The sequence below is a fragment of the Myotis daubentonii genome, chromosome 16 (genome assembly GCF_963259705.1).
Source record: "Myotis daubentonii chromosome 16, mMyoDau2.1, whole genome shotgun sequence".
Taxonomy (NCBI): domain Eukaryota; kingdom Metazoa; phylum Chordata; class Mammalia; order Chiroptera; family Vespertilionidae; genus Myotis; species Myotis daubentonii.
The window spans coordinates 3,350,604-3,378,376 of NC_081855.1; the positions used below are offsets into that span (position 1 = coordinate 3,350,604).

The 27,773-nt window shown below is 58.5% G+C and overlaps 1 protein-coding gene across 5 annotated transcripts in view; it reads right to left on the reverse strand.

The window, feature by feature from the left end:
- PEMT (phosphatidylethanolamine N-methyltransferase) overlaps nucleotides 1-27,063 on the reverse strand; it is a 57,867-nt gene extending 30,804 nt beyond the window's left edge. For 2 of the 5 annotated variants that reach the window (XM_059668358.1, XM_059668362.1), the window contains exons 1-2: nucleotides 26,042-26,224; nucleotides 12,333-12,440 (exon numbers count right to left, since the gene is read on the reverse strand). In XM_059668358.1, the coding sequence (XP_059524341.1) occupies nucleotides 12,333-12,440; nucleotides 26,042-26,104 (171 nt within the window). In that variant the 5' untranslated portion in view covers nucleotides 26,105-26,224. Of the gene's footprint in view, nucleotides 1-12,332; nucleotides 12,441-26,041; nucleotides 26,225-26,468; nucleotides 26,698-26,753; nucleotides 26,778-26,871 lie in introns of those variants that run through there. The other 3 variants (XM_059668360.1, XM_059668361.1, XM_059668359.1) reach the window with 3 other exon arrangements.
- Nucleotides 27,064-27,773: the final 710 nt, after the last annotated feature.

Sequence of the window (27,773 nt, forward strand, 5' to 3'; positions counted from 1 at the left end):
TCGCAGCGCCTTCCAGCTCTGCACCTCCACTTGGGAGTCGAGCAAAATCTAGAAACTTCTCGTATGCTTCCCTTGTTTTCTGTGCCTGTCTTGAGAGGTGCCATATTCCAGCCACAGCAGGTGATGGGCTGCACTGGGGGGGGCTGATTCTTCCTCTCTCCAGAGGCCCGACAGGCCCTGCCAGGCTCGGCTGCTCCAGCCTGGGAGTCGGAGTCTCCTGTGGGGGCTGAGCAGCAGGTGCAGGCCCAGAGCAGCCGCAGGCCCCTGCTCCACCTCCTCCTGTCACTCCTCTTGCAAACACAGCTTGTGCAGGCAGCACAGGAGACCTGTACCCTCCGCCTCCACCACCAGCCGTGGTGTGCAATCGGGACCCCTGCCCCCAGTGAATGGCGACGTGCTTGCGGTCAGTAAAGAGGCTGGAAGGTGCAAGCATCCCCATCTGTACCAGGACGGCTGGCCCTGGAGCTGGCTGCCGTCAGGCGCACACCGGCAGGTGCGGCCTCTGCGCAGGTGAGGGAGGGCGCTGGGCCCCAGCAAGTGGCCCTTCCAGGGCAGCTGCTCATCAGCACCGTCAGGACATCGCCGCAGACTTTTAAAGACGAGCTCACAGCACAGATGTGAAAGAAGGGGCATCGTATCTACTCATTTATGCAAATGACATTTGGCGTGTGCGCGCCCATGTGTGGGGGGGTGGGGCTCAGGTGTGGCCATGGCAGCATCTGTATGCGCGCTGACGGGCACTGCCTCAACCCTGTCCAGGGACTAAGCCGCTGAATTCTCACGAGGACCCGGTGCCCGTCTCAGACCCTGCCTGCCCAGCAGCAGGTGCAAACTCCTCAGAAGACCCACTGTCCCCGCCTCCAGGAGCCACCTGGAGCTAACTGGCCACTCCTCTGGGCCATGACTCCTGGGCCCAGTGGGCGCATGCCTGGGACCCAGAGGCCAGTGTGAAGGCCATAACATGGGGGCGCCCTCCCTCGCCTCTTCCCTTTTTCTACAACCTTCCCTGCCCCTTCCTCTAGACCACAGGGTCAAACTGTATGATCAGCAGGGCCAGCAGGCAGCCTGGGCCCTGACCAGGCAGGACAGGAGAAAAGGCTCTCTGAGCGGGCTCAGCCTTGCGCAGGCGCATTTCTTCATCACCCTCGCCACCCGCTGGGACGGACCCCACAGTATCTCACAGATGAGGGAATGACGCATGGAGCAGAGTGAGGAGCTTGGTCAGTAGCTACCCACAATGTGGGCCCAGGCGGTCAGACCCAAGCTGGGAGGCCAGGCCCTGCCCACGCCCACAGGAAGGACTACAGCCACAGGACAGCTCTCCGCAGAAGCCCCAAGGCAGCAGGCCTCAGGGAGCTGCCGGACATAAGCTGACAGTGCGCTGGGGATAGGGGGAGGGAGCGTGCCCACTGACCAGCTGGCTCCAGCGGCTCCACTCTGGCCCCATCCAACCTGCACACCGCAGGCCCGACTGCTGCGCTGAGGTTGCAGCTGAGAAAAGTGGCTCAGGAAAGTCACTGAGCTCCCCCAGGGACCTCAGCTGGGAGGCATCCTGGCGGGTCCGCTCGCATGCTCAGGGCCCGTGCCCATCCCCTGGCTGAGCCAGTTGGACAGGGAGGATTGGGGGGACGGGGGGCAGGGCAGCCCAACTACACTGGGCTCCTGGGCTGAAGAGGCCAAGGGCAGACCTGAGGACACCTGCACCCGCCCTGTCCCAGGAGAGGCGTCCCTGCTGGTGGCAGCCCTCGTGGCAGCCCCACGTGAGGCCCTGCCCACAGAAAGTCCACGTGCAGTCATAATATTGACACAGGAGGGCAAACACAGCCAGGAAGCCAGGCTGTCAGAAGCAGTGCCGGGCACACACATGCACCCAGGTGCCAGGGGGCAGGGCCACAAGGCCGGATCCCCAACAGGTGCTCCAAAGTCCTCTCCTGCCAGTAGGCCCTTGCCAGAAGCCGGTCCACCCTTGCTGCTCGACACAGTCGCTTCAGGGAAGAAACATCTGCACAGCATATGTTTCAAGGGACCTGGTGTATATGGCATATGTTTGCTCCCCCTCTTAGCGCTATGTGTTTTAACCAGGCCCACCTCCCCGAGAAAGGTTGTTTCCCCAGGTGAGGATTTTTCCCTGGAGTTAGGGATTAACAGGATTAAGGAAGGGAATAAATCAGTAAAACCCCTTAACTAAGTGCCAGGCAGGTAGTTAATCACCTTAACTATGAACAATCACGCTTAAGCTACATAATCTTTACTTAGGATAATCTCCTTCAGTTACTTCCTTGTAGCTTAACAGAACAGTAGAGTAGTGACCTTGGAATGGAGATAACAAACGCCCTAACCGCCCTAACCATTGGAATAGAATGGATAGGATTAAAATCAAATGGTATAAATACAGAGGTAACAGGAAAAAAAGAGAGAACCTGGCTAGAACACCTGGCTGGAGAAACCTGGCTAGAGAACACAACTATGCTGATCAACTGAACGCTGTCTCCGTGTCATTTCTTCTTCACCGACTCCGTCCACACCTTTGGGAACCCCTGGACCTGCTGGGGCTGGACCCCAACAGGCCCTGCATCCTGGCCGGGCCATGCTGCCAGTTAGGTCTGTGTTTGCACCAGGCCAGCCCTCCAGCGGGTGGTGGGGAGGGTGGGTAATGCACCAGTGGGAGCCCCAGTGCCAGGCCGACCTGTGAGTTCTGAGCTATGTGAACTGGGCAACCTCTTTGGTCCTCAGCTGCTATTTCTGAAGAATCTGGGGTTGACCCCGCAGGACCTCCAAATTGAGTCCATCCAGTGGTGGTGACATCACAGTCACTCCCACGGCAGGTTCTGCTCCTGCCCGGGCTCTCCTGGCCCTTCTCTATGGGCTGAAACCCTCAATGCCACTCTCAAAGCTGGTGGGGAGGCAGGCTGAGAACAGAGCAATGCCCCCCGTGCCTCCCCCCCACCCAACCCCCGTCTGAGACCTGCTGGACCAGGGACAGAGTCTACAGACAGAACAGGGGAGCCTGCAGAGGGCAACGCTCAGAGCAGCCTCTCCGAGCCCAGTGCAGAGGGAAGGAGGCCGCCACAGGGCGGGAACTGTGACACCGGTGAAAGGACAGCGGTCTGTCTCAGAGCCATGTGGGGGGGAGGGGGGCGGGTGGGGCACGGAGGACAGGCCAGTCAGCAGCAAGGCCGACCCAGCCCCTCCTGCCGGCACCCCACGGGAAGCGCACCCTCTCCCTGCAGATGGGCAGGTCCCAGAGGAGCACGGGGTGCACCTGGAGGAGAATTCAGGCCCAGCCTCTGCAGGTGGCTTCCCTGGCAGCACCTCCCTGGGCCCCTGGAGCGGCCCTCACAAATCCGCCCTGAGACACCACCGAGACCAGACAACTTCCCCAGCCTTGGGCAACCACCCAGGATTCTGCTAGCGACTGCACTGGGTCCCCCAGGTTAACGCTCAATGCCTCAAAACTGCTCCCCCAACTCCCACCTCAGGCGCCAGTCCCGGTCCAGGCAGTCACCTTGCTCTAGGCCACAGGCACGCGCTAGAGGTGGCTGGAGGTCCCTCCACCTCCGCAGGCGCAATTACCTTGCTGGAGGCCTCACTGTAGCTGGAGGAACGGGGCTCGGGGTTATGATGGAGGGTGTGGCTCAGGAGCAGCCCCTGGAGGCAACACGCAGGGCAGGAGGGGGAGGCCGGCAGCCTCCACGCACCACCTTCCAACCCCAGGCACCAGCCTAGGGACTCTCCCCCTCCCCCTCCTGGACCTCAGGGAGGCCCTTACAGCAGGTGTGACTCACTCTGAGCGCCCAGTGGCCTGGAGGTCCCAGGCGGGACTGAGGGTCCAGCCCGCGCACCACAGAGCTGGCTCACTGCATACAGCCCCGCCCCTGGGCGGCCAGGGCTTTCCAGGTGTTACGTCGCCTCCCTGACTTAACGAAGTCACTGCGATCCTCTCAGCACCTAGGAGCCTGCAAGGATCTTCTGAGCTCTGTGCCAGGAGCCGGGAGGAAGACCAAATATACCTTTCTTGTAAGTCACGTGTGGTGGGGCTTTACGACCCTCAAACGGAGCTCTATTGCTCACAGCCCCTTCACGCCCATTGTCCATCCGCTGGCAGGGCCGCTCCACCGCCGAGCTGGCCAGTGGATGGCGAGGAGCTGCGGCCCCCGGTGCCCGGAGCATGCCGCCCACTTCCACGCTGCGCTCCTTTTCTCAGCCAAGAAGCCCTGAGGAAGGACCCCCCGTCCAGCCCTGGGCCGAGGTGCCAGAGGCCCTTGCGGGCCACCCCGCCCACACCTGCTGCGTGTGCCCCTCGCAGCTAGCCAGGGTCCGTCCCAGTGTCACGCTGCCCTCCTCCCTGCCCCGCACCCAAGGCGGCTGCCTCCCTGCTGCACAATGGGCCCACCTCAGAGATCCCGGGGGAGGGGGAGGACAAAGCAAGAAGGCGCACAGGTGAGTGAGTGGCAGGAGACACTGGGCACGGGCACAGCCTCGAGGCGCCGGGTTGGAAACTGCGGCTGGGATCCTCGCAGGCTCTGCCTGTCGTCCTCACCCACTTCCCACTGTCCTGCAGGTCCCCGTCCCTCTGTGCTGGGTCATCTGGCCGGGCTGCTCAGCTCGGGGTCCAGTGCACACCTCAGCACCCCAGCTGAGCTCCCAGCCATCAAGCACCCCCTCTTCTGTGGTCTCAGGCCTGCACGGCACAAGCACGGAGCCAGCCCCGCGTTGGGACTCGGGACAGAGGGGGAAGGTCGGCTGCCTCCTGGGCCACCGTCAGAACTGGAACTCCAAGGCCTGGCTCCCCGGCACGCAGACCAGGCCCCCGCCACGTGCGGCCCGGCGCTGGCCAGCAGTGCACACAGCAGCCATCCCCTGAGTCTCGTCGTCTCGCCCCAGCTAATCCCTACTCCTGGCTCAAGGAAGGGGTCAGCAGCTACAGAAATACTCTTCAAGATACACTGCTATGGCCACAGACACTTTCTGGGAGATTCTGGGAGAACTGAAAGCACTTGGCCCAAAGCTGGGGCAGTCGCTAGGGCAGAAGTTTCCACTGACGCAAGCCCTTGTCCAGTGCTGCTCCTTCAAGCCAGATAGGACACTGGGCACTCCGTGCTCCAAGCCCTTTCGCACATCCCTCTCCCCCACCCCCTCGGCCTCGCCTCGCTTCTGGGCAGACCTGAGATGGGGCAATGGAGGCCCCGGGGAGGGGCGTTGTCAGGTCACGGAGCAAGTTTGAAACCCGAGCCTTGGAAATGGCCCGCAGCCTCTCCCCTGGACCCAAGACAACCTGCCGGCCTCCAGGGCCCCTTAACTTCTGAGGGTCCACCTGAGTAGGAGGGTCCCACCTGCTGGGACCCCGAGAACAGGTGAGGTCATGGGAATCTGCCCGCCCCTTGTGGGGGAAGGATCCTGAGACCACCCACAGTACACCATGCCCCCAGGAGCCGTCCCACTGCGCTCAACCCCGTGGACCCCACACCAGGGCGGCCGGCTGGCACTGCGGCAGGACCTGTGCTCGGGCCCCAGCCCCCAGCGACCTTCTAAGGAAGCGCACATACCAGCTCTAGACCATGAACCAGGGCCCTGGCTCCCATGGGGTGACAGCAGGGGGAGGCCCGGCTGAGGCAGGGGCCCCCGGAGCAGGGCATGGATGGGAGAGCCTGCTCCCTTTTGTCCGAGCTGACCCGATGGAGGTGCCACGGACACCGGGCACCACGCGCTCGGACACTGACTCCGCGGTTAGTCCTGGCCAATGGCAGGAGGCTCCCCGCCAGGCACAGCCAGCAGCCCCACAACTCGAAGAAGCTGCTGTCGGCGGCTCTCCACGCAGAGGCGGACAGACCGACGGGGCAGCCAGCTGCTTCCTGGCTCAGAAAAGAACACACGCACAGAGCCAACATCAAGGCCACGGTCCCTAACGACAAGGAGCAGACTGTCCCGGCCGGCAAGCCAAGGCCAGACACACCAGGAGTTCTGCAGGAGCCCAGCCCGAGCGGAGCCGGGGCAGGGAGACCCAGGAGGCCAGTGTGCTGAGTGGTCGCAGGGAAGGGACAAGAGCCGCCCGGTGGGAAGAGGCCTGTGCTCTCAGGGCCAAGGCCTCCGTCCCTGCCCGCTGCCAGGTTATGCCAGCAGCCCGCACGGCATCCCGCCAACGAAGCCTCGCCGACAGAGCAGCTCCTTCCTGACCCAGAAACTGCGGCCCAGGGCCCAGTGGGGTGTGGCCAGGCCCTGGGAGCCTGGCTTCGGAGCCAGATGGGAGCAAGGGCCTCAGACAGCCTGGTCCACACCCCCATCCATTCTCTGCCTGTCTGCATGGGACACGCATGCACGCTCACCGTGCACGCCCACACACTCACACACGCACTGGCAGACTCTAGCAGAGTCAGGGCTGCAGGCCAGCATTTGGGATCCTCCCTCAGGGGACCTGGGCCTGATGTATCCCTCCTTTGGTCTTCTGGACTCCTGCCCCCACCTCCCACCCCTCCGCCCCTCTGGAAAGCCCAGCGGTCCCCTCAGGACACTGTGCAGCCCCAAGCTCATGCCCCTCAATGCCTGTGCTCTGCACATGCCCTCTCATTGAGAGCCTTACTATTCATCAAGTCCCAGCTTACAGCCTGCACTTCCCAGAGCTCTCGCCTGCGGGCCGGAGGGCCAGCACAGGGCACCCGAGTGGGACCTGGACTTCAGGGTGTGGCGGGACCTCAGCTGACGCCCTCACTCGTGGATGGAGAAGTCGGGGCCAGAGGGCACGCGAACCCAGGGGTTGGGTGGCCCTCCCACCCGGTACCAGGCTGGTTCCCTCGCTTCAGCTTGAAGCATCTGCAGGGCCAGTTTCCCAGCACTGGTGGGGATCCCTCAGGACTCCCCTAAACGGGCACCTGAAAACAGAAACTGAGGCAGCACGGCCAGTGCAGGTGTGGCCAGTGCAGGTGTGGGCAGGGCGGGCTGGGAGCATTCATCTGCCGCTCAGCCACACCCGGCCCTGGGAGTGGAGGGGAAGGCCTCGCCTCGCCCACAGCGCCACCTACCGTCCTGCTGCCTGGCTCCTTGCAAAGCCTGCAGCCAGGAACTCAGTCCACAGCCTGGACCACAAGTGTCTGCAGGATAAGGGTCACTCTGCCTCGGACCCCTTACCCCCAGCCAGGCAGCGAGCGTCCTACTTCCTGGAGAGAAAGAGCCGCCTTCCCCCAATCTCACCCTCGGCGGGCCTCATCCCCCTGGCCACTCCCCAGGGGAACGAGCCGGGGCTGAGGTTGGTTGGGGAGGCCAACCCAATAACCACATGCCCTCGGGGAGCACATTGGGGACCCCCTCAGAGAGGGGCCTGAGGCTGGCTGCAGGGGGCTGCACTGCCCCTGGGTCTCCAGGAGAAGAGAGGGCAGAGGCATGGGCGCAAGCGAGTAGGCGCACTGGGGGTGGGGACAGAGTCGGCCAGACTGGGCCCGGAGAACAGCCTCAGAAGCACCCTCAACGCCAAGGAACCCACTGCCAGGCCTGTCCCCCACTTACACTATCCTGGGGGGTTGCTAGAACCCCTGCACTCTCCCCGGGTCCCATGTGGGAGATTAATGATAGGGTCACTGTCCGTCACCCCAACTGCAGCCGGCTCCAAACGTGCTGAACACCCCAACCAGCCTGGACGCGGTGACAAGCAATTGGCCTGCGATAGTAGTTCAGACACCGAAACGCGGTTTCTTTTGTTTGTTTGTTGTTGTTTTTTAAATTAAATCTTTATTGTTCAGATTATTACATTTGTTCCTCTTTTTCTCCCCCATAACTCCTCTCCTCCCAGTTCCCACCTCACCCTCAGCCCTCACTCCCCACCCACTGTCCTCATCCATAGGTGCATGATTTTTGTCCAGTCTCTTCCCACATCTCCCACACCCCTTTCCCACCCAAGAATAGTCAGTCCACTCCCTTTCTATGCCCCTGATTCTAATATAATCACCAGTTCATTCTGTTCATCAGATTATTTATTCACTTGATTTTCAGATTCACTTGTTGATAGATGCGTATTTGTTGTTCATAATTTGTATCTTTACCTTTTTCTTCCTCTTCCTCTTCTTAAAGAATACCTTTCAGCATTTCATATAATCCTGGTTTGGTGGTGATGAACTCCTTTAGCTTTTTCTTATCTGTGAAGCTCTTTATCTGACCTTCAGTTCTGAATGATAGCTTTGCTGGATAAAGTAATCTTGGTTGTAGGTTCTTGCTATTCATCACTTTGAATATTTCTTGCCACTCCCTTCTGGCCTGCAAAGTTTCTGTTGAGAAATCAGCTGACAGTCGTATGGGTACTCCCTTGTAGGTAACTGAGTTTCTTTCTCTTGCTGCTTTTAAGATTCTCTCTTTGTCTTTTGCTCTTGGCATTTTAATGGTGATGTGTCTTGGTGTGGTCCTCTTTGGATTCCTTTTGTTTGGGGTTCTCTGTGCTTCCTGGACCTGTAAGTCTATTTCTTTCACCAGGTAGGGAAAGTTTTCTGTCATTATTTCTTCAAATAGGTCTTCAATATCTTGCTCTCTCTCATCTTCTGGCACTCCTATAATTCTGATGTTGGTACGCTTGAAGCTGTCCCAGAGGCTCCTTACACTATCTTCGTATTTTCAGATTCTTTTTTCATTTTGCTTTTCTGGTTGGGTGTTTTTTGCTTCTTCGCTTTTCAAATCTTTGACTTGATTCTTGCGCTCCTCTGGTCTGCTGTTGGATGTCTGTATAATATTCTTTATTTCAGTCAGTGTATGCTTAATTTCTAGTTGGTTCTTTATCACAACATTGAGGGTCTCATTAGATTTCTTGTAGATCTCATTAAGTTTATGGGCAGTTTCTAGAAAATTATTGAAAGACCTTAAAAGTGCGGTTTTGAGCTCTATATCCTCCATTTCTGTCATGTTTCTTTGTCTCCGCATTTTTTATGCTTTCTTGGTGCACCCCGTAGTGGTCTTTGTGTGCAGTCCTGTTGTAGTTAAGCCTTGATTGTTGTCGGTAATACTGGGGGTGATTTGACCTCCAGGCCAACTGGCTATGAGAATCAGCTGTGTCTGCAGTGGGAGAGCTTCTGTGCTGGATCTCTAGGGTGGTGCTAATCTAGCCTTTGCCTAAGGCTATCCCGCAAATGCCTCTGTGCAGGGCTTGGGCGGGGCGGGTCCCAGGGGATCTTAGTATTTTACTTTAGCACTGCGCCTCCTCTGAGTCTTGGTATGCTATTCTCTTTCCTTCTAGTTGTAGAACTTCCACTCAGCCAGCCTTCCTGTGGTTCTGGATGATGTCCGTTCTGTCTTTTAGTTGTATTTTTGAAGTGGTTGTTCGAGGCAGCAAACTCCGGCGTTGACCTATGCCGCCATCTTGGTTTCTTCGAGAAGCCAATCGCAGTTTCTTTTGTGAACAATAGGAGAGTTCAGGCTGTGGGCCACATCTGCTCGCTGTGACAGAGGGCGCTCCAGGGCACCACCAGGTCATGGGTGGGGGGGCGCAGAGCGGGAGCACCCCAGGGCACGGGGCCACCACTTATCTCTGCTGAAGGCGTGAGGAGCGCCGGGTGCTTCAGGCCCACGGCCCCCTCCCTCTGCATCAGGTGTGAGAGCGAACGCTACAAGGGGAGCCTCATACACACGGCCCCCAGACTCCCAGGTGCCGGGTGCGAGCCCACGGGGAGCAGGGCCCAGCCTCCATGCACACAGCTGGGGGCGGAGGGCCAAGAGTAGAGGCACACGGCTGCCTCACTCACACCACCAGGGCGACTGCATCCCTCAGGACCTGGTAATGTCTGGAGACATTTGAGACTGTCGGGACTTGGGGCACTACTGACCCCTAGTGGGAGCATGGGGTGTGCTCACACCCTGCGTGCACAGGACAGCCCAACATGTCAACGCCAGCCTGGGCAGCCCTGACCAGAGGTAGGGCTGGAGGGGTGGGAGCAGGATGGCGGCCTGAAACAGGCAGCAGGAGTTCGGGGAGCCCTGGGGGAGAGGGTGGGTCACCCAGGGGTGTCGCAGAGGGGCCTCCCGGCAGGCCAGAGCGTACACTTCCCCTAGACAAGTGTGCGGGGTCGATGCTGCCCGGGTTCACGATGTGCAGCTGGGCAAGAGGGTGGCGGGGGTGGCCCAGGTGGAGCAGGGGGCCCTGTGAGGGCGATGTGCGGGGCGGACAAGCTGACGTGAGTCTGGAGCTCCACGCCGGCCCCACACCGCTGCTGGAAGGCGGAATGCAGCAGCCGGGGCACAGGAAAGCAGGGGGTGCAGCGAGGGCAGGTCAGCAACGCTCACGTTGCCCCGGAGAACGAAGGAGAAGGGAGAAAGCCTCCGTGGCCTGAGCCACACAGGGCTGAGGCCTTGGGAACAGGGTGCTAACGTGGGGGTGGGAGGAGGAGAGAGATGGCTGGGTGCTGGCGGGCGGGTGGCAACATGTGGGCAGACAGCCCAGCTACCATCCTGGGAACCTCTCCAAGAGCCAAGTCCCAGGGAGGCAGACCGTGGCCCTGAGCGGAGAGTCTGGGGCCAAGGTCAGAGCCAGCCCCGCGCGGGCTTCACCTCACTCCGAGTCCCAGGCGCCCAGGCTAGAGTCCACAGTCCGGCAAGGCCCAGGGAGAGCCCAGTCCTTACCTCCCCCAGCGCTGAGGGCTCTGGCGCACCCCTGCTCTTCAAGGCCAGCACTCCACTGCCCCTCTGTCTCCGCTCACAGGGTACACCTGACTGCAGGTAGGACCACCCCAAAGTCCAGGACTCTCCCATCGCAAGAACCATCACTCAGTCACACCCACAGAGCCACCTACCTATCTGCTCACAGCAACCGTCACAGGTTCCCAGGGTGAGGCTGGACAGCTGGGGGGCTTTGGTCAGCGTGCCATAGCCGCCTCCCCTCCCCACCTGCTGCCACAGAGCCGAAGAGTGAGGGGGGGGGGGGGCGTGTGGGCAGAGGGAGCACAGGGAGCAGAGGGAGGAGGCCTGGGGCTCCGTGGGGCCTGGGGCACCACAGGCGCTGCCCACTGTGACAGCTCCTGTCGGGGAGCCCAGCAGGTCAGGGCCAGGGCAGGCCGGTGGGGAAGATGCCTCCCAGGAGGCCTCTGTCCCTCCCCTCAATTCCCCTCCCGCTGAGGCAGCGACCCTCAGGCAGGCCCAGCGTGTTCAGGACAGAGGAACAGGGCATTCCCAAGGCCGCCTCTTCAAGGTGAGCAGCCTCGCCCCACCCCGGTGTCTCCGAAGGATAAAGGACTAATTCAGATGAGGAACATGTCCTGCTCTACCCCTGGGACCGGGTGGTCACCTGAAATGAAAACTGTCGGGAACAGGGTGTTGCTAACACTGAGCTACACGCAAGGGAGACACAGCTGCTTAGGCTCTGCGCCAGCAAACCCAGCACCCAGCCCCGGGCACCCACAGCACTGGGACCCCACAGCCCCGGGCACCCACAGCACTGGGACCCCACAGCCCAGGAACCCCACAGCCCAGGAACCCGCAGCCCAGGAACCTGCAGCCCAGGAACCCGCAGCCCAGGAACCTGCAGCCCAGGAACCCCACACACAGCCCAGGAACCCCACACACAGCCCAGGAACCCCACACACAGCCCAGGAACCCCACACACAGCCCAGGGACCCCACAGCCCTGGGACCCCACACACAGCCCAGGAACCCCACAGCCCTGGGACCCCACAGCCCAGGGACTCCACAGCCCAGGAACCCACAGCTCAGGACCCCCACACACAGCCCTGGGACCCCACAGCCCCAGGACCCCAGCGTAGCTTCCAGCCCCAAACGTTGCCCTTTTCCATCTCTCCGGGGATGGTGCCCTAGGAGAGCCTGACCACAAGCTCCAAACGCTGCCCCCACACCTTGGTCCAGGGAAAGGCTACGGCAGAGGGCCTCCCTCCAAGGCCGGGGCCACCTCCCCCGCCACTGCCCAGCCCTCTCCCACCCTCCCCGCGTCCCTGCCCCTCAGATGAGTGGCGCCGTCTCTCACCTCACTCCTCAGAGGCTCCTTCTTGCTACCCGGCTACCTCAAGCCAGTGGTGTGCGAGCCACTCTGCAGGAAGCCTCATTTAGGAAAGCTAACCCTGTGTGCGGAGCGCGTGTGAGATTCGGAGAGGGAAGGAACCCTAAACCGAGTCGGTCCACTCCACCCCCTGGAGGACCTCGTGACGCCACCAGGCACAGTGGGCAGCGCCATGGGCAGCCTGCTGCCCAGCCTTTCCCAGCAGCCGCCCGGGGCCATCTGGCAATGCCAAGGCACGGTGGGATGCCCAAGGTGAGGGGCTTCCCTGGTCCGTGTCCCCTAACTGGATGCCCCCTCAACAGGAAGCAGGAAGACTGATTCCCACGGGCCCAGACCCAGGCAGGCAGAGCAGCGCTTACCACATTCCAGAAGAGCGGGTTGAAAACGATGGCGAGGACGGCGGCCACAAAGCAGGGCTCGGAGGGGTCCACGTAGCCCAGCAGGCGGGTCATCACGCAGAGGTCTGCCTGCAGGGACAGAGCCGGCGTCAGCTGAGGCCCCCGCCCGCCGCCCGCCTGCCCACACGGGAGAGTCACCCTCTGGGGCACACTGGGCGGCTCGGCACATGGAGTCCTGCAGAGGCTGCTGCAGCGCGAGCTCATCAACTGGAGATAAAGAGCCGAAACCCAATCAGCTGTGCCGAACTCGGCTCTGGCGAGCCACAGGGGAGTGTGCAGGTGCTGGGCCGGGAGGGGAGTGACCCGCTGGGGCTGGGGCGGGGCCTGCAGAGCACCCGAGGGGCTGAGGGCCGCCGTGGGGAGAGACAGACGCAAAGCCTTGCCGCAGTCAGGCAGACGCACACTCCACAACCCGTGGGCCTCTTCTCAACGGACTGAGCGACAGTCCTGAGTGTCGATGAGGCTGTGAGCTGAACAGGTGGGCTCCCACGCGACGCTAGAGAAACTCACACGGGCGAGCCCAGTGCGTGAGCAAAGATCTTCCCGTCCGCACACTTGCAATGAAATGTGTCCATCTACTGACGAATGGATAAATAAAACGTGGCCCATTCCTCACACAGCTCAGCTACAGAATTGAGCAGAAACTAGATAGACACGTGTATCAACATGTGATATTCTGAAAAGCACACCACGGACCAGGGCGAGCTGCAGGTTCCAGAGCAAACGCTCCACCTTCAGAGCACAGCCCAACCCACCGAGCTCCGGCGCTGCCCGGGGCCCGGCGGCCGCGGGTGGTGGCCTCTGCAGCGGGCAGCTCGGCCTCCACACGCCCTGCCGCTCGGTCACTCGGGGAGGGCCATCCCTGACAGCGGGTGTCAGCAGCACCCCTGGCCTCCACCCCTAAATGCTGGTAGCGCTCCCCAGTCGTAACAACCAAAAATGCCTCCAGACATGCCCAAATGTCGCCCAGGGACAGAACTGCCCACGGCTGAGATCCCCATCTCTAGGCACAAGCTGGACACTTTCAACATGGATTTTTTTAAAATTTTTAAAATATTTTTTATTGATTTAAGAGAGGAAGGAAGAGGGAGAGGCAGCGACAGAAACACCAATGATGCGAGAGAATCACTGATCAGCTGCCTCCTGCACTGCCCCTACTGGGGACTGAGTCTGCAACCTGGGCATGTGCCCTGACCAGGATCGAATTGTGATTTCCAGTTCATGGGTCAAACGAAGCTCAACCTCTGAGCCATACCCATCGGGCAACATTGATTTCTTTCCATAAAAGATGAGACAGCCTAACCGGTTTGGCTCAGTGGATAGAGCATCGGCCTGCGGACTGAAGGGTCCCGGGTTCGATTCTGGTGAAGGGCATGTACCTTGGTTGCGGGCACGTCCCCAGTGGGGAGTGTGCAGGAGGCAGCCGATCAATGTTTCTCTCTCATCGATGTTTCTGAATCTCTATCCCTCTCCCTCATTCTCTGTAAAAAAATCAATAAAATATATTAATAATAATAATAATAAAAAAGATGAGACACCCCCCTAGCCGGTTTGGCTCAGTGGATAAAGCGTCGGCCTGCGGCATGAAGGGTCCTAGGTTCAATTCCAGTCAAGGGCACATGCCAAGATTCCGGGCTCAATCCCCAGTGGGGGGCATGCAGGAGGCAGTCGATCAATGATTCTCTCTCATCATTTATGTGTCTATCTCTCTTTCCCTCTCCCTTCCTCTCTGAACTCAATAAAAATATATTAAAAAAAAAGAAAAAGATGAGACACAGCCAACATTCCGAGTGGCGAGTACTCACCGAGTCCCCGCCTCACTCTCTTTTTCATTTTAGAAGGGGCGTTAGAGGCCCAGAGCACTGCACATGTTCTGACTCACCACATGCATTTCAAAATAAAAGTAAGTCTAAACTGTAAAATAAGTCAAAGTCCATCAGAGTTCTGCTCTTTCCCATAAAGTCTGTTTTCATAGTGTTTTTTGGTTTGGTTTTGTTGCTTTGAGGATATAGAACATTCTTTTATATATATACTAGGGGCCCGGTGCACGAAATTCGTGCACTGGGTGTGTGTGGGGGGGGGGGGGAGTGTTCCTCAGCCCAGCCTGCCCCCTCTCACATACTGGGAGCCCTCAGGCATTGACCCCCATCACCCTCCAATCGCAGGATCGGCCCCTTGCCCAGGCCTGACGCCTCTGGCTGAGGCGTCTGGCTCGGGCAGCGGGGACCCACAGCTGCAGCGGCCCCGCGATCATGGGCTTCACTTTAGGCCCAGGCAAGGGACCCCTAGCTCCTGGGACTGCCAGCTTAGACCGTGCCCAGCTCCCATCGCTGGCTCCACCCCTACTTCCTGCTATCACTGGCCAGGGCGGAAAAAGCACCTGATTCTCCAATCATGGCCCCCAGCTCTTAGCTCCCCCCTGGGTTTCCGATCACTGTCAGTGGCAGGGGGCTTCTTCCTGCTTTCCCTTTCGCCTCCCTGCATTGTGCCTACATATGCAAATTAACCGCCATCTTGTTGGCAGTTAACTGCCAATCTTTGTTGGCAGTTAACTGCCAATCTTAGTTGGCAGTTAATTTGCATATAGCCCTGATTAGCCAATGAAAAGGGTATCGTCATACGCCAATTACCATTTTTCTCTTTTATTAGTGTAGATATATATATCCTATATAATAAAAGCCTAATATGCAAATGGTCCCTTTGGGCGGTCTTTCAACTGCTCACTATGACGTGTGCTGACCAGCAGGGGTTGGCGTGGATCATGGCAGGCGTCGCCAGCTCTGGCAGTGGGCCGCTGCCAGCCCTAATGGGCCCCGATGAGAACGGGACCACGGCGAGATGGTGGAGCAGGTGAGCAGGCAGTACCAGGCCAAGGCGGGTGTGAGCGGGGGCCCAATTGCCCCGCTTATCACCCCAAAGACAGCGACCAGCGGCAGCGGTCAGGGGTGGGGCCACTGCCCGGCTCCCAGATGCTGAGGGAGCCAGGTGGGGGGCCTGGCCCCGTTCGATTGTCCCGCAGGTGGGATGGTAAAGCAAGTGAGGGAATGGTGCCAGGCCAAGGTGGGGTGCCAGGCAGGGCTGCGAGGCTGCGAGGCTGGGGGCGCGAGCTGGGGCCCAATCCCCACAGGCCACTCCGAGGGACCCCACCCATGCACAAATTTGTGCACCGGGCCTATATATATATATATATACATATATATATATATATACATATATATATATATATATATATATATATATATATATACATGTATATATATATATATATATACATATATATATTATTGATTTTTTACAGAGAGGAAGGAAGAGGGATAGAGAGTTAGAAACATCGATGAGAGAGAAACATTGATCAGCCACCTCCTGCACACTCCCCACTGGGGATGTGCCCGCAACCAAGGTACATGCCCTTGACCGGAATCGAACCTGGGACCTTTCAGTCCGCAGGTTTATCCACTGAGCCATACTGGTTAGGGCTAGAACATTCTTTTAAGTATTTGTCTCCCGCGTCTGGGGGCCAGGGAGCAGAGGCTGCCCCAGTTTTGTTTTCTTAATCCTCAGCCCAGGACTGCTTACTGCTTCTAGAGAGAGGGGAAGGGAGACAGAGAGACCTGGGTGTGAGAGTGAAGCATCGACCAGTGCCTTCCCCTACAGGCCCCCAGCGGGGGTCGAACCCATAACCTAGGTATATGCCTGAGAGGAATTGAACCTGCAGCTCTGCGTGTGGGCCTGCGGGGAGCGGGCTGAGGGTCCGAAGCAGCACCGCCCCAGCCAGCCCGGTGTGCTCAGCTCTGTGCGCCCAGCCGAGGAGAGGCTCGAGGGCCAGGCAGACGGTCCTGCCGGCTGGGAGCCTGCAGATGGTGGCGGAGGCTACAGGCCAGCCAGCAGCCCAGCCCTGGGGATGGAAGCAGAAGGAGGGAGCTGGGCCAACAGGGCAGGGGTCCCGGAGGGCATAGGGACACCCTGGGTGATGGAGCCGGGGGTGGGAGTCACAGGCCGCCTCACCGATGGGAACAATACACCACTTGGGAAAGGAACGCAGCACTGGGAACTGGGAAAGTGTCACTATTTTGCCACCGGGGCCATTGGGGTAAAATGTCCTCTCAAATGCTTGAGAAAGTTCTAAGAATTCAGCCCATGTTGCTCACCAGACTGGGGGCGGGGGGAGGGGGCGAGACAAACAGCCCGAGGCACCGGCTGGGCCCTGGGAACCTCACAGGCCAGTCCCCAGGTCCTTGAGCTCGCAGCACGGGCAGCCCTCATGCAGAGCCACCTTTGTGCCCCTCTACAGGCAAGGAAGCCAGAGGCCAGAGAAGCCCCGACGGAGCGAGCGGAGCGGAGAGCCTGCCTTCGCCGGCCCAGGCCCTGCCGACCGGCTGCATGTGGGCGGGCGCTGCAGGGGGCAGGGGTACAGGCCCAAGCGGCCAGGTCTAGAAGGAAGAAGCAGCTTCTTTCATCTTCTGTGGAGCAGAGGGAGGAGGGCAGCTGAGGCACTGAGAGGCTCACCCAGCGCTGGCTGCAGCGGCAGCAACGGGCAGCCAGGCCTCCGGGTTAGGGGTGGACTGGTCAAAGCGGACACCTCGACCCGCTCTGGGTCCCAGTGCCTGGGTCAGCCGGTCTTGCGGGAGGAACGTGTCAGGTCCCGGCACCTTGGAGAGGGCCAGGGACTTTGTGTTGCCTGGAGAAGGGCCTGCTCAGCAGGAAGGAATGAACAGCGGCTCCCAATGGCCTTCCCGGCTGCAGAGGGGCGCGCTGGGGGGCCCCCACTCCAGACAAACCCACTGAGAGGGCACACCTCCCTCCTCTGACTGGACAGACAGAAAAGAACCAAAAACAGGGTCAGACGTGAGCAGAGTACAAGTCCCTCAGCTACCCCTGCACCCCCGTCAGCTGCCTTGACTAAGGGAAGTGCCCCCTCCCCCCATCTCCCTCCCACCCAGCCTTATCACAGCCGCGGAAGCCCTGGCCTTCTGAGCAGGGACCCCCTGCAGTCACGGGCTGCAGAGTTCACGATGGTGCATGCAGGAGCGCTACCTACCGCAGCCAGACGTTCCCTGGGCCAGCGCAGGCTCGGCTCCTGCAACCCCCAGGTCTGGCAAGGAAGGGCCCTGGCCAGTGGCTCCACGTAGGGGCTGAGAACACTGCAGGGAACGGCCCGCCACGGTCACACTGTGGCATCCAAACAAACAGCGGGGCCCAGAGAGTCAGTCACATCGATCACAGTGAGAACACAGCAGGGCGGGCGGCCCGGGGTGGGCAGGGGCAGCGGTGAGCCCCAGCAGGACCCGCCACCCCTGCAGAATGTATCCCTGGAGCCACAGCCCCTCCTGCCCCTCCCCGGGGAGCCCACATGCCCCCGGCATGCTCCGTGGATTCGGGCAGCATTTGGTTAGAGGCCCTGTGCCTGGCACAGACTAGGAACAGATGCTTATGCCCTTGCACCTTGCAGATGTGCACCAACGCAGCATCGCGGCCTCATTTCCTACCCTCTACCCGGCTCAGAGGGTCTCTCTGGTCAGCCCACAGTACGGGCTGGAATCAGGGTGCTTCCCACACACACACACACAAACAAACACACAAATAAAAAGCAGGGCTCCGAGACCAGTCTCAGCCTGGGGTTCCCTTTGGTGAAATGGGTGATGAGACTGTCCCCCCAAGTCTGCGCAGAGGGGGAAGAGGTGTGGAAGTACAGGTTCGAGGGCGCTTCTAGGGCCCAGGCGCTCTGCCCCTCCCTCTGTCTGCTTGATGCTAACACAGACCCCTCGCAAGGGGCTCCCTGAGCACACCTGCAACCCCAGGGAAAGCGGGGGGGGGGGGGGGGGGGCGGGGAGCCTGGAGGTCAGGCAAGCCCTGGACCCCTCGGAAGGCGGAGCCTGTTGAAATGTCACACTGTGACAGTGGTCAGCTGCGGACACTTTCTGGAAAAACACTACTTTGAAGTGTCCCTAAATCCCACGATAAAAGGAGGCGGCCAGCAGCTGCCCCAGTCCCCTGAGTCTGTAACTCTCTCAGGACAGGGAAGGAGATCTCCTTCTGCATTCAACAGCGGGGTCTAGGGCTATGGGAACAAGGCTCTGATGGCTCCCATGCTCCCGGTCAGCTGGGGAAAAGGGAGCGCTTCCTGGGAGTGGAGTCTGTGGAGGGGCCTGTGTTCCCCACAATCCCCATCTCCTGCCCTGGGCCCCTCTCCCTTCTCCTCCACGTAACCGAACTGCTGACCCCTTGCCGGACAGGCACCAAGGGCCCTGGCAGACGCCACTAGGTTGGTGCCGCTGAGCACATGTATTCAGATACACTATGTGTTAAAGGCCATAATAGCAACAGCCGGCTGACCTGGCCAGTGACTGGGTGCCAAGCCCTGCAAAGGGCTTCAGTGAGGCAGGGCAGAGAACGGTCCTGAAACAAGGTTTGCCCCAGACTGGCCAAGCTGGACACTCTCTGTAAGCTTAGGCATGCCTCGTGCCCTCCGTAGGCTCTGGCCCACGGCGGCCCCTCCCCCATGGGCCGTCAGGGGGGTCCGTGAGGCGGTGCGAGGGAGGCTCAGCAGCAGCTGGCACTAGCGGAGCTTGACAGGCGTTAGCTGTTAGACGGTGTCATTCAGTCCATGCAGCAACCCTGGGAGGCATGCCCATTTTTCAGATTAAAAAACTCACACATGAGGCATACGCTGACAGAGCTGAAAGGTGAACAGACAAATCCACAATCGCAGCTGGAGACCTCACCTCTCCTCTCAGGGACAGAGTGAACAGGCACAGAGCGGGGTGGCCATGAGACCACCACCAGCACCTGGACCGCTGGTGCCCACAGAACCCCCACGTGGCAGGAGCAGCACATTCCCTCGGGGCACATGAAACACGTACCGAGCACGCATTCTGGGCCATACGGCAGATATTAAACTTAAAAGAATAAGAAAGCATAAAAGTATGTTATTAAACTGTAACAGAATTACACTAGAAATCAATAACAGAAAGATACTTGTTAAAGTATAATAATCCATGGGTTAAGGGGAAATTTAAGATGTTTTGAACTGAACAAAAACACAACATATCAGAAATTGTGGGATACAGGGTTAAGATGGAAATTTATAACTTACTAGAGGCCCGGTGCACGAAATTTATACACTGGGGGGGGGGGGCGTCCCTCAGCCCAGCCCAGCCCTCTCACAGTCCGGGAGCCCTCGGGGATGTCCGACTGACAGCTTAGGCGGGGAGTAGGCCTAAGCCGGCAGTGGGACATCCTTAGAGGCCCCCCCCCACCACTGCTGCACTCGCCAGCTGTGAGCCCGGCTCAGGGCTTCTGGCTGAGCGGCACTCCCCCTGTGGGAATGCACTGGCCACCAGGGGGCAGCTCCTCGTTGAGCGTCTGCCCCCATGGTGAGTGCATGTCATAGCGACTGGTCGTTCTGCCATTTGGTCAATTTGCATATTAGCCTTTTATTATTTAGGATATTAATAAAAAAGTCTCAAGTCAGCAACATAAGCTTTATCCTTAAAAAGTTAGAGGTAGAGGAGTAAATTAAACTCAAAGGAAGCAGAAAGAAAAAGTAAAAGACCCCAAATCTATCAAATTGAAAACTGAAAAATAGAGGTGGGGGGAATCAAACCCAAAACTTGTTCTTTGGGAAAAACTAAAATCAATAAACCTCTAGCCATACTGACCAAGGGTGAAAAGGCCCAAATGACCAACACCAGGAATGGAAGTGGAGCCTCCCACAGACCTCGCAACATCGCAGGGTAACAGGGACACCGAGAACACGCTCACACCACAATCCAACAACTCGGGTGAAACGGCCAATCCTGGAAGACACAGCCACCGACATCCATTCCAGAAGACACAGCCCCACGTCTATGAAAGGAATTGAACTCACAGTTTGAAACCTTCCAAAAAGGAAAGTTCCAGACCCTGCAGGTTTCACTGGACGAACCCTACCTAACACTTAAGGAAGGAATACGGAACGGAACCGCCCCTCTTACATGAAGAGGCCAGCATTACCTTCATACGGAAGCCAGACGAAGACACTACAAGAAAACTTCAAGCACTGGCCGGTTTGGCTCAGTGGATAGAGCGTCAGCCTGTGGACTGAAGGGTCCCAGGCTCGATTCCGGTCAAGGGCACATGCCCAGGTTGTGGGCTCAATCCCCAGTAGGGGATGTGCAAGAGGCAGCTGATTGATGATTCTCTCATCATTGATGTTTCTATTTCTCTTTCTCTCTCCCTCTCCCTTCCTCTATGAAATCGGTAAAAATATATTTAAAAAAAAGAAAAAGAAAACTTCAAACCATATTTCTCATGAACATACCCACCAAAGCCAGCAGGACACACACAGGACAGCGTGTCAGGACCAAGTGGGAGTCACCCCGGGAATGCAGAGCTGGTCTGACCATCAGAACATCGATGTAATTCCCCATCTCAGCAGAAGAGCGAGGAAAAGCCGGGTCGACTCCATGGAGGCAGAAGAAGCAGGCCCCCTCAGTGGAAGTGACTCCCCAAGATCAGGCCAAGGAGCCCCAGCTGGCTGCTTTGACTCTGATCCAAAGAATACTTAAGACACAAACCACGTCCTGAGCGCCTCGCAAATCAAGTCTCCCACTGAAAAGGCCTGGCACTTACTCTACTAGTAAAGTGATGACAACAAAAGGTTTTTAAAAGCACTTGTATCGCAGGCAGGCATCTGGCACCAAAAGACAATCAACATGTTCCGAACCCGCCGCTGGTGCTTTCCTCAGCCCCCAGTCACAAGCAGCCTCCGCGCCCTGAACCCAGGGGCTCTGCCTTCTGAAGACTGCCTCGGCGGCGCCGTATAAAGCTCCTCTGCATCCTGATCCCACTGTGGTCCTCGCCGGAGTCCCATTACTATCCCCATTTTACAGATCAGGAAACTGAAGTGCACCTCGGGACACCTACACCGAGCGGCACCACCATCTGCTCTCGGGAGCAGGGGAGCTCACAGGGAAAAGGGACCCGACGCATGGGCATAAAGGGTCCACCGCGACTATGCCCAGCCCGCCGGGGCCCTGCAAGAAGCCAGCACCCCTAGGCCCCACTGGAGACATCTTCTGATCCTGGGGGTGCTCTTGCCTAAGGACAGCAGGTTGGCAGTCCCTGCTCCCCTCTGCCCACCAGTCAGCTTGCTGCACGCTGCTGCCAAGCGGAGAAGCAAGGCTCTGCAATCCCAGGGTGGGGAGGGAAAGGGAGCCTTGGTCCATGAGGCTACAGCAGGTACACGCCACAACCCTGCAGGTGCCAAGACTGTGCACCCACTGGAACAAGCCCAGAAGAGAGCTGGTTACGGGCACTGTCCCCAACAGCCACTGGCCACATGTGGTTACTGAGCACTTACAGTGCTACATGATAGTCATATTTTTTACATCCCAGGTCAAATAAAATGTAATTTCATCGAGAGAATCATTGATCGACTGCCTTCTGCATGCCCCACATTGGGGATCAAGCCCACAAACTGGGCGTGCACCCTGACCAGAGATCAAACCGAGACGTCTTGGTTTATAGGTTGATGCTCAACCACGCTGGCCAGGTTCACGGGGTTTGATCTGTTTCCCTAATGATTAGTGATGCTGCGCATCTTCTCATGTCTTTGGTGGCCATTTGTATGTCTTTCAAGAGGTGTCTATTCAAGTCCTTTGCCCATTTTTGAATTTGGTTTTTTGTTGTTGAAAGAAACATTGATGTAAGAGAGAAACATTGATCGGTCGTCTCCGATACCTGCCTATACTGGGGATCTAACTTGCAACCTGGGTATGTCCCCTGATCAGGAATTGAACATGACCTTTCAGTGTATGGGGTGACGCTTCAACCAACCAGCCAGGACTAGGAGTTCTTTATATGTCCCTGAATATTAACCTTCCATGAGATGTGACATACAAACATGTTCTTCCATTCTGTAGGTTGCCTTCTCACTCTGTTGTGTCCCTTAATGCAGAGATGTTTTTGATTTTGATATAGTCTGATTTATCTAATTTTATTTTTGTTCAACATCAAAGAAATCATTGCCAAATCCAGTGTCATGAAGCATTCTCCCTGTTTTAAGAGTTTTATATTTTTAGTTGTTATGTTTAGGTTTTCTATTCATTTTTTAATGTTTTTATTGATTTCAGAAAGGAAGGAAAAGGGAGAGATAGAAACATCAATGATGAGAATCATTGATCGGCTGCCTCCTGCATGCCCCATACTGGGGACCGAGCCTGTAACCCTGGCATGTTACCTGACCGGAATCGAACCATGACCTTCTGTTCATGGGTTGAGGCTCAACCACTGAGTCACACAGGCCGGGCATTTTGAGTTAATGTTTTTATGTTGTAAGGTGAAGGTTCAACTTCATTATTTTGCATATATTCTGTTTCCCCAGCACCATTTGTTGAAAGTTTGTATTCTGTCTTTTTTAAATCTGTAATTATGCCCTGGCCAGTTTACTCAGTGAATAGGGCATCAGTTTGTGGACTGAAGGGTCCCGAGTTCAATTCCAGTCAAGGGCACATGCTCAGGTTGCGGGCTCAATCCCCAGTAGGAGGCGTGTAGGAGGCAGCCAGTCAATGATTCTCTCTCATCACTGATGCTTCTCTCTCCCTTTCTCTCTGAAATCAATTTTAAAAAAATGTTTTTTAATCTGTAATTATGTTGAGATTCATGCAAGATGTATTGATAGTTTGTTCCTTTTTTAAAAAAAAATATATATTTCTTTATTGATTTCAGAGAGGAAGGGAGAGGGAAAGAGATAGAAACATCAGTGATGAGAGAGAATAAATGATTGGCTGCCTCCTGCACATCCACCACTGGGGATCGAGCCTGCAACCCAGGCATGTGCCCTTGACCGGAATCGAACCTGGGGCCCTTCAGTCCACAGGCCGACTCTCTATCCACTGAGCCAAGCCGGCCAGGGCAGTTTGTTCCTTCTTATTGCTGCATAGTATTTCATAGTATGGAATGTACCATACTTTAAAAAAATTTTTTTTTATTGACTTGAGAGGGAGGGGGAAAAATAGAAACATCGATGATGAGAATCATTGATTGGCTGCCTCCTGCACACCCCCACAGGGGACTGAGCCCACAACCCAGGCATATGCCCTGACTGGGAATCGAACTGTGACCTCCTCGTTCAAAGGTCGATGCTCAACTACTGAGCCACACTGGCCAGGGGGATGTACCATATTTTTGTTTAATAATCCATGGAAGGACATTTTGGTTGTTTCCAGTTTGGGGCTATTATGAATAAAGCTGCTGTGATATTCATGTATTTTTTTAAAAGGAATCTCATCAATTTCTTTTTACTTGTTAAAATGCGGCTACTAGAGAAGTTTACATTAGAAATATGGCACGTATTCCTTCTAGACAGCCCCTTCTAGCGCTCCGACCCTGCAGCCGCGGCCCTGGGCGAGGAGGAGCCTTGAAAGCTCCCTCGGGCCAGGGACCGGCAGCTTTTAAAACCAGAGATTTTGATGGAGGAGGGAGGAGAGCTACCACATAAAATACATGTTACATGTTGTTGTTTATTTTTTTGAAGGAAAATCCCTTGGCAACAGGAAGCTTAACTGTACAATAAGGGCAGGAGTGAAAAAAATTGAACATCAGTCAAAGAGGGTCACTGTGGCTGGGCCCAGTTCCGGCCAGCTGCACAGACCCACCGGCTCTGGGGAAAAGGCCTGCCCAGGGCTGACCCTCACTTCCGGCTCTTTTTTAATGTATGTGTGTGTATGTATTTTGTTAATCCTCATTGAAGGATATTTTTCCATTGATTTTTAGAGAGAGTGGGAGAGACAGGTGGGAGGGAGGCAGGAGTGGAGGAAAGACAATTAGTTGCCTCCCACATGCACCCCAATCAGGCCGGGGATCCAACCTGCAACCCAGGTACACACCCTTGACTGGGAATTGAACTCATGACCCTTGGACGTGCAGGCTGATGCTCTACCCACTGAGCCCACTGGCCAGGGCCACCTCCTGCTTCTAAGTCTAGAAAAGAGGCTTCACTCAGACACCCGAGGACAGGACCCTGGCCCTCCCCCGGGCCTCCCTGCCCCCCGCCCCCCATTCTGCCCTATGGCTCGAAGCTCCCCGCCTGCAGTTGGTGGTGGGCCACCATCCGGGGCCAGGCAATGCTGAGGTCCCTCTCCGGCGCTCCGAGGGCCCTTCCAGCTGAGATGTGCTGTGGCAGGAAGCATGGATCCCAGGCCCACCACTGACCACTGACCACTGCGTCCGAAGACGCTCAAAGGCCATTTACAAAGTAAGATTCTAAGAATTCCATCTGTGGGCGCATCCTCCGCGGGCGGCTCCCTGGTTGGCGATGCCCGTGATCTGGTTGCTCCTTCCACGGGTGTTCACGCCGTGACTGCCTAGCTGTACCCACGTGGCCTATCATCCACCCAACTGTATGCTATTCCTTTCTCCCTTTTTTTAATATATTTTATTGATTTTTTAAAGAGAGGAAGGGAGAGGGATAGTTAGAAACGTCGATGCGAGAGAAACACTGATCAGCTGCTTCCTGCACACCCTCTACTGGGGACGTGCCTGCAACCCAGGTACATGCCCCTGACCGGAATCGAACCCGGGACCCTTCAGTCTGCAGGCCAAGTTCTATCCACTGAGCCAAACCGGCTAGGGCTATTCCTTTCTTAAAAAATATATTGTACGGATTTCTGGGAGGAAGGGAGAGGGAGACAGAGATAGAAACATCAGTGATGAGGATCACTGACTGGCAGCCTCCTGCAGGCCCGACCCTGGGAATCGAACTGGGACTCCTTGAGCTGCACGTTACTCTTAGGGAAGAGTTTACTCAACAAAACAACAGGCACCGCCCTCTGCTGCCCCCCAGCACCCGCTGCACGGCCGCCCCGTCTCTGCGCCGGGGCCAGCCCCCGCCTCCGCCGGCCCTCCACCAACAGCACCTCCGCCGGCAGGACGCCAGCTCCTGGGGCGCAACCCTCCTCCCCTGAGGCACGGACCCGTTTTCTCCTTCAGGAAATGGTCTGTTTCCAGGTTTACTGTCTCCCTCGCTAGGACGAAGGCGGTGCGAGCAGGGTCCCCCAGCACCAGGCTCCCAGTGAAGACGCGCGGTCTGCGCGGAGGGCGAAGGGCGTGAGTGAGCTAAGGCGCCGCAGGCAGAGGGGCCCGGTGGCGCGTGGAGAGCGGTGGACGGAGAGGGGAGGGAAGGGAAAATCTCAGCGGCAGCTTTGACAGGAGGGAGGACGCAGGGCAGAGGAAAAGCCACGGGACCGGGAGCCTAGGGAGACGCCCTGGAAGGCGCGCTCTCGCCGCGGCTGCAAAGGACGCCGCCCAGCGAGAGTCGGACACCGGCCGCCACCCCAGGGGCCAGCGCGGCCCTCCCGGCCCGCAGCCCCGCGCCGCCCGGTGCCCGCATGCCCACCCCCGCCCCCGCACAGGCCTCCTTCACGCTCACGCTCACGCTCACTCTGACTCAACCTCAGAGGCTCCCCCCTCACCCAGACCACAGACCCGGCCACGCGGCCGGGGCGCTCGGGCACACGCGCGACCCAGGAGCCCCTCCTCCCACACGCACACCCGCCCTCGCCCGCCACGCCACGCCCCCGTTGCCTGGTGACGGTGGGCCCGCCCACCAAGCGTCGGAGGCGGTGCCCGTGGGTCGCGGGCTCGGTCGGCCCGGTCCCGCTCCGGTTCCCCGCTGGCCTCCCGGACAGTACCTGCCCGAAGTCGATGTTGCCCAGGCCTCCGCAGCAGTCGGGCCCCGCCACCGAGCTGCTCATGGGCTCTGCTCCCGGCCCCCGATCCTCTCCCCGGGGGACGCCTCTAGAGGGACCGCTCGGGACCTCGCCACCACCTGCCCCAGGACCGGCCCCATTGCGCCCTGGAAGCGCCGCCTGCCGGGCGCTTTCCCGGTGACCCCAACCTCTCCGGGGTCCCTGGGAAATGTAGTTTCTCGTCCCCGCGACGCGCTACTTTCCTGGAGCTCGCGAGCCGGCCTCTCGGGAAACGAGAACTACAAGTCCCAGGATTGTACGCTGCAGGGACCGCCGCTTCCGAGGCGGAATCGCGGCCGTGTCCGCGGGGGTTCGGCCTCCCGTCTCGCCCCCTCGGCCCCCGGCTCCCGCTCCCGGCCCGCCCGCCTACCTGGGCTCCCGTCCTGGGCTGGCGGCGGCGAGGCCAGAGGCCAGCGGCGGCGGGTCGCAGGTATAAGTAGCTTCCCGCGCCGCCCCCGCGGCCTTGGCCCTGGCCCAGGCCCGGCCCCCGCCCCCTTCTGAGATCTGCGTTTGCCCAGAGGCGGTGCAGGCGGCGCAGCCCCGAAGCCGGCGGCCCAGGCTACTGCTCGGCCCACGGGCCTCCGCCCCCGCGGCCTCCATGCCCTTCGTCCCCGCCAGAGACTCCTCCACTCCGTTCCTCCACGCATTCTCTCACCCACTGGCCAACAACACAAAGTTCACGCCCACGCTGGCTCCTCACGGAAATAGGAGACAAAACATGAGCGAGGATCGTAACTTGGACAAGTCCTCGTGGAAAAGCGGGCTAAGGGTACCGGGGACAGATGCCGCAGCGAGGCGCGGTGGAGGCGGACCGGCCGGGGGAAGGGGCACTTCCGGAGTCCAGACGCGGGCGGAGGGAAGAGCCGAGGAAGTGATTCTGGACGGCGGGCCCCAGGAGAGCCGCCTGTGCACCGGGCGTTACCGTGTACGTGCGGAAAGACGAGAGACTCCCACCGTTTGCCCAGTCACCAGTCCCTGGGGGGTCGGGCCCAGACAGCCGCTTCCTGATGGAGGCTGCCCCCCCCCAGGCACCCACCCGCCCCGAGCAGGCCACGCCCCTGTGCGACTGCCCGGCAGACGGGCCCACCTTCACCACCAGGCTGTGCAGCTTGAGGGCTGCGCTCACAGCCCTGGGACTTTGCAACAGGTGCCGGGGCTGGCGGCCTGCCGACCACCCTGCGGCAACCAGAGCCCATTCTGAGGAGCCCCCAAGGGGAGGGCTCTTAGGGAGCGTTGCCCTCCCCCGGCACGGCTACTTCACAGAAGCCCGTTTTCCCCTCACCTACCTGGCCACCCCTGTTGTTTTTTAAGCCAGGAAATGAGTTTTTGTGTGTTTCGCTGATCTGAGAACAAAGAAGGTAAACATCAGAGGTCACACCAGAGCTGATGCAACCGGAGGAACCCACTCCACCTCAGCCTGTGCCCTGGCTCTGTCTGAAAAGGAAACACCCAGACGTGTGGAAGCCAGCCTGCAGCTCCACGTGCGACGGATTGTTCGGATCAAAAGCCTCCTGCTGAAGAGAGTTCCGGAGAAGCCTTTGCCTGGCCTGAGAGCTTGTGGGGAAACCATCCAGGCCAGCCTGTGCCTGGACTGTTCCGTTGGGGGCACCCCTGGCAAATAGGGAAGTCCCTGGCTCACACACCTCAGGCGGCGGAAGGCTCGCCCCTCCAAGGC